The 6000-nt window shown below is 46.6% G+C and overlaps 1 protein-coding gene across 6 annotated transcripts in view; it reads left to right on the top strand.

Moving 5' to 3' along the window:
- Positions 1–414: 414 nt before the first annotated feature.
- Positions 415–6000, top strand: part of Eml4 (EMAP like 4) — a 130718-nt gene continuing 125132 nt past the window's right edge. For all 6 annotated transcript variants that reach the window (XM_059248504.1, XM_059248503.1, XM_059248502.1 and 3 more), the window contains exon 1: positions 415–592. In XM_059248504.1, coding sequence (XP_059104487.1) covers positions 568–592 — 25 coding nt within the window. In that variant the 5' untranslated portion in view covers positions 415–567. The remainder of the gene's footprint in view (positions 593–6000) is intronic.

Genomic DNA, 6000 nt, shown 5'->3' with positions numbered 1-6000 from the left:
CCATGTCTCCCACCCACTCAGACCCAGCTTCCCGTTGGGAGGACACCGGGCCGCGAACTCGGGCCGGGACGCGAGCGCAGCTACGAGCCTCTCCGGCGGCCTCTGCTCTCTCGGCCGCAGCAGGGGCCCGGCACAGGGAGGGGCGTGTCGCGAGAAGCCCCGCCCCGTTCCGTCACGTGGGCGGGGGCGGGGTCGGAAGCGTGACGGCGTGCGCGGAGGCGGGGCCGTGGCTGCGCGCGGGCGCGGGGGCGGGGCGCGGCGCTCGCTGCTGCGGCTTGCGGGAGAGAGAGAGAGAGAGAGGGAGAGAAGGAGAGAGAGGCCGGGCAGGCGGCGGGCTGCGCGGCTCTCCACCTGATTGACTGACCCACCGACCGGCCGACCGACCCACCCCGGGGCTGACGGGCTGACGGCGGACGGCGGAGTCGGGGAGTCGTCGTCGTCGTCGGGAGCCGCGTCGGGCGACGCCGAGAACGAGCGCGTCAGGCTCCGCGGCCGCCACTCGGTCGGTGTGCTGAATGAAGCGCCCGCCCCGCTGAGCCCCGAGCCCGGCGCCTTCCCCCCGCAAAGATGGACGGTTTCGCCGGCAGCCTCGGTGAGTCCGGCAGCGGGCTCGCACTCCCCTCCCCACCCCCACCCCCACTCACTCCCCGTGCGTAACCCGGGACCCCCGGCTGCCCGCGCCCGCTGAGCCCCGCGGGGCCCTGCTCCCCGGCTGCCCCTCGGGGTGGCCGCCGCTTCCCGCACATGGTTTCCCCCCGCCCCCGCCCCCCAGCGAGGCTGCAGCCCCGCTGCCGCCGCCGCAGCCGCCGCCGCCTCCCGGACGGGCGGCCCCTCCCCCATGCAGCCCTCGTCTCCAGACCCTCCTTTCTTCCCGGAGCCCCCCTTCAGTGCGAGGGCTCCTCCTTCTCCTCGGCGACCCCCCCTAGCCCCCCCGCCCCCCCCCCCGCCAGCAACTGCTGCGTCCCTCCCGGTCCGCTTAACACCGTCCTCCGACCCCCGATTAAAGTCGGAGCACCCCTTCAATCAAATACAGACTTCCCCTTCAGGGTACATCTTTGCACTTACGGAGTTCCAGGCAGGACTGGGGCCTGGGGGGCGGGGGGGGGCAGCCTTTCCGCAGAGAGTAGGAACCCCCAGTCCCACTTCTGAATTGGAAGGCACCCCTCGTCAGTCTTTATATTTGGAGGTTTATTAAGGAGCTCTCAGTAACTGACAACTTCCCTCCACTTCTCTGAACATTTTGCAGTGGTGGAGAGCATTTACTCAATACAGGAAAGGAAGAGGTGCATCTGTGTTGGGGTACCCTCTTTAAGAGTGAAAGCAGAAGCGTGGCTTCTCCGTGCATGCTGGAGAGAAGTAATCCTGCCCAATGAATCCATAAGAAAGGGGGCCTCGATCGGGAAAGAAAGGATTCTCCATTTTTGGAATATGCTGTCTTTGTGGAATGGAGGGAAAGAGAATAGATTGTTCGGTAGGCTGAAGTGCCTCCTTACGGTTCCCTTCGAGCAGAATACAGGTGGTAAATTTTCTGACTGGTCTGAGGAACAGACAATCTCCAGGGTAGCCAGTACCTGTGTCTGGAATTACGATTCTTTGAGGCCCCTGGAATCTAGTTACTGTAAAGATTGAGCTTTAAGTGTTACGGTGAGAGAAACGATTCTGCTTTGGCTGATTCTGCAGTTACGTGATACCCACTGCTGGGTTTGATTTGTGTTTTGAATATTTTGCGTGGTGGTAGCCTGTATTCAGATGCTTTTCTTTTCCATTTCTTGCTAATAAATCTCTAGTTAGTTAGTGTTCATTGATCAGTAAACCATCTGGCCCCAAGCCATGTTTTAATCTGCCCACACAAGGTTGGGATTAGTGGATTAAAAAAAGTGAAATAAAAAGCAAGTACAAGAGCATCAGGTTCTCGCAGTTGTTAAATAGTGGAGCCACAGTTTTCGTCTTGACTTTGAGGGAAAGAAAAAAAAATCATTGTTATTATACAGCTTTGAGACTGGAAATCCCAAAATAGGAGTAACTCATTGTGACTCTTTTCTCTCCAAAGACACCTGTTGTCCATTATCTAACCTTTGATGTCTTATAATTCCTTACATAGTGAAGTTATTTCATTCTTGGGCTCCTTTTAGAGAGGCATTAGCTTTTCATTGGTTCTTCTTTAGCTTGATGCCTGGGTTCATTCCCCAGTTCATACTGGCTGGAAGACTGGCTGGCCTTGATGTCCACTAACGTGCAGATTGTGCGCTTGGCAAAAACTAATTGAGTATCTTGGGGTGGGGGGAGCTGTGATAATCTCTATGTAATGGAATCTTCACTCATTTGTGCTTTTCTTGTTGGTTCTGAGGAATCCTGGATGGCTTGCAGAAGCCTCTGTGTTTTTTGAAAGTGCCTTTTCACCAATTGGAGCACTTGAGTTAGTTTTGAAAGTGTGTATGCCTTGTTAAACTTAGCTTCATCCCTTAACTAATCCAGGAGAAACAGCAGGAAGGAGAGTCGCAGTTGGGAAAACAAATCTTGTTTTTATGGCATATTAAAGATGCGCAATGTTGGACTTTAGAAAAGATTTATTTCACGCCATCTTTTGTGATCCCATCGTTGGATTTAAAAAAAAAATTACTCTGATTGATTTGATGCCAACTTTTGCATGGTATGTGATGAGACTTTCTGATCTTTAGATTTGGTGTTGACCAGGCCAGGGGAGACATACCTCTGTCAGCTGAAGGAAGGAAATAGTTCTTGTCCATATTCTAGAGTTGCCCCCGCTGAAGAGAATTGCTAGCAGGAGCCGAGCTTTCTCTTTCTGTCCTCTTTGAAGAGTAAAACTAGGCCCCATCTTAATTGAAACCTTAAAGGGTTGGGCGTGGGGGAGGGGAGCTGGTCTATTTTACTAGTAGCCTTTAAGCAGAGCTCTACTCAGCTCTTGCCAGATTTCTTGTTTCTGTTCTCTGCAGTTCATTAGCCTGGAGCTTAGAGTTACATTGATCTTTATTTTATCATCAAGAGAGCCATTAATATAAAAGAAAGCACTTATGTTTAAAAACTTCTCTTTCAACTGAAGAATTCAAAACATGTGAAATTCTTCTGGGGGGTAACAGATATTGAAAGCAGTTTTTTCCCCCCCAAGGAAGTGGATGCCTGGATCTGCTTTCACATACTAGATGGGTTCTTGGAAAATTGTGAGAAGACTATATTTTTATAAGCAAAAAAATTCAGTATTTTATCAGCAGAATGATTCTTTAAAAGCTGATTATTGAAGGGAATCTGGCAGTGAGTCATCTTGTAAATCGGAAAGACTTCAGACCCAAGCTATGCAGTCCGTGCATTTTATAAGACATCTATGTGGTAGCTTTGGGAACCAGAGGATGGAATGTTAGATGATTGGCCATTTCGATGCCATGTCAAAGTTAGTAGTTTTCTTGTATTACCCTCGTTTTAGGTAAAAGCAACTGAGGACCCATTTACTCTGCAGCTGATGAATTTCAGGTAGTTTGGTTGGCAGGTGCTTGGAATTTCTCCTGGGTACAGTAACTTTCAGTACGTACATTAGGGTCATTTGAAAAGGTAGCACTTGGGAAACCGTGTTTTTAAAGTTACTCCACATTATTTTGATGTGTTGCCTCCACAACTTAATGTGGGAATGCACACAGCGTCTCACAGTATGTATCTTAAACTTTAGGTGTGTTTGCAAAAGTAGGAAACTACCAATAAATACTACTTTTCTTTCTGAGCTTATTGACTTTCATAAGGTTGGGGTTGGATACATTTTATGCTTAGCCTTCTTTTAGCATGTTTTTGTTTCTTTCTTTCTTTTTTTTTTTTTTTTTAAAGATTTATTTATTTATTATGTATACAATGTTCTGTTTGCATTATCCCTGCAGGTCAGAAGAGGGAGCTAGATCTCATTACAGATGGTTGTGAGCCACCATGTGGGTGCTGGGAATTGAACTCAGGACCTCTGGAAGAACAGCCAGTGTTCTTAACCTCTGAGCCATCTCTCTAGCCCCATGTTTTTCTTATTTAAGTGTTTAAGTCATTTTTTGTTTTGTTCTTTCGGTGGTGGCAGAGGTTGGGTTTTAACCTCATCCTTGAGGCAAAGTCTTAACTACATAGCCCAGGCTGGCTTGAACTGAAGGCTGTTTTGCTGTCAGCCTCCCAAGTGCAAGATTACGCACCCTAAGATATTATTTTTTCATAATAAAAGTTTTAATTTAATTTTAATATATTTATCTTGGGATTAGCCTAAGGGTGAATGTTTGCATTTTAAACAAAGTATAAACTTAGCCATGCCAGTTTACAATATACAATTCAAATTGTAATACAAGAGAGAAATAACATTTTCTCATGTGTCCCAGGCTGGCGGCAAAGTCGCTGTGGCCTCGATCCTTCTTGTGTCTGTCTACCGAGCGTGTGTCGCTGCATTCAGTTCGGGTGGTTCATGGAGTAATGAGGGTGCCATGGCTTTATAAACGGTAGGCGAGCACTCTGCCAACTGAAGGACATCCTCAGCTCAGATCTTGCTTTCTTAACAGAACAATGCAGGAGTTCTTTTTTTTTTTTTAAATTTCTGAGCAGGTTCTTACATAGCCCTGAGTGGGCTTGAACTCCATTCACAGCTGAGGCTGGCCTTGAACGGTTGATCTCCTGTCTCTACCTTCAGAGTTTTGGGGTTATGGGAGTGCCCCACCACACCAAGCCCTTTGTTAATTTTTTAATTTATTTGTAAGACAAAGGCATGCTGTGTTATCTTGGCTAGCTTTGAACTCTTGGCCTCACGCCACTCTTCTGCCCAAGTTTCTCCAGTAGCTGGGATTACTGGCACATGCCACAATGCCTGGCTGATTTTCAAATATTAATCTAGCTTTAAACATCCTTTAAATATTCGGTAAGCCATTTTTTTTTTCATGTAATCATTTGAAATTTTTTTTCCCTTAAGTAACTTTTAATTTATTGGTTATCTTGAAGAGCAGAGATAGCCTTAAGTAGTGACTGGGGAGACGGTTCAGTAGATAAAGTGCTTGCTGAACAGGAGTTCAGATCCCCAGCACCCATCTAAATGCTGGGTAAGCATGGCAGTGAACTTGTAGTTCTACCATCCATGTCACTGAGTTCTGGTTTTGGTGGAGAGATCCATGAATAAGGTAGCAAGTGACTGAGGAAGATACTTGATGCCACTGGGCGGTGTGGCGCACACCTTTAATCTCAGCACCCAGAAGCAGAGGCCGGCAGATCTCTGTGAGTTTGAGACCAGCCTGGTCTACAGAGTGAGTTCCAGGACAGCCAGAGCTACACAGAGAAACTCTGTCTTGGAAAAACAAAAACAAAACAAACAAACAACAACAACGGAAAAAAAGATTCCTGATGCCAGACAGCATCAGGCCTCCATATGCACACACACACACACACACACACACACACACACACTTGTACCTATATGTACTTGAACATGCATACACCACACACACTAACACACGCAAAAAGATGATTATGTGTAACATGATATGAATAATAGCTCTTAAATGTAGGCACAACATCTACAGCATGAATTAGCTATAATATTGCTAAATATGTGTGGATTACTGCCATAGCTGGACCAGCTCTATACTTTTTATCCTTAAAGAAAGGACACAAAAAGACATGCTTTTGTCCTTGAGGAACTTACTGCCAATTTAAAATAGGCATCTAGAGATGTTCATTACTTAGCAGAAGTAAAATACCAGACATGGAGGAGGGAAGCACCATTTAAAATGCTGTGCTGTGTATCAAAGCAAGTGATTTCTGAGAGCGAACATCTGGAGATTGCTAGATATCTATAAAGCCTGGCATTTTAAAATTATCAAAGAATGCATTTGGCAGTCCAAATTCCAGGGATTGTATGACTAGGTCTTTATGTTTAAGTCTGAATTAGTTATAGAAAAACTGTTTTGTATATGAGAACTCATTTCTATATTATGTAAAACTTCACTATTTGTTCATAGGAATTTGAAAACATTTTGATAT

This window comes from Peromyscus eremicus, chromosome 22 (assembly GCF_949786415.1).
Source record: "Peromyscus eremicus chromosome 22, PerEre_H2_v1, whole genome shotgun sequence".
Taxonomy (NCBI): Eukaryota; Metazoa; Chordata; class Mammalia; order Rodentia; family Cricetidae; genus Peromyscus; species Peromyscus eremicus.
Note: the sequence above shows the minus strand (reverse complement) of the source record. Positions and strands in the feature narration are given on the sequence as shown.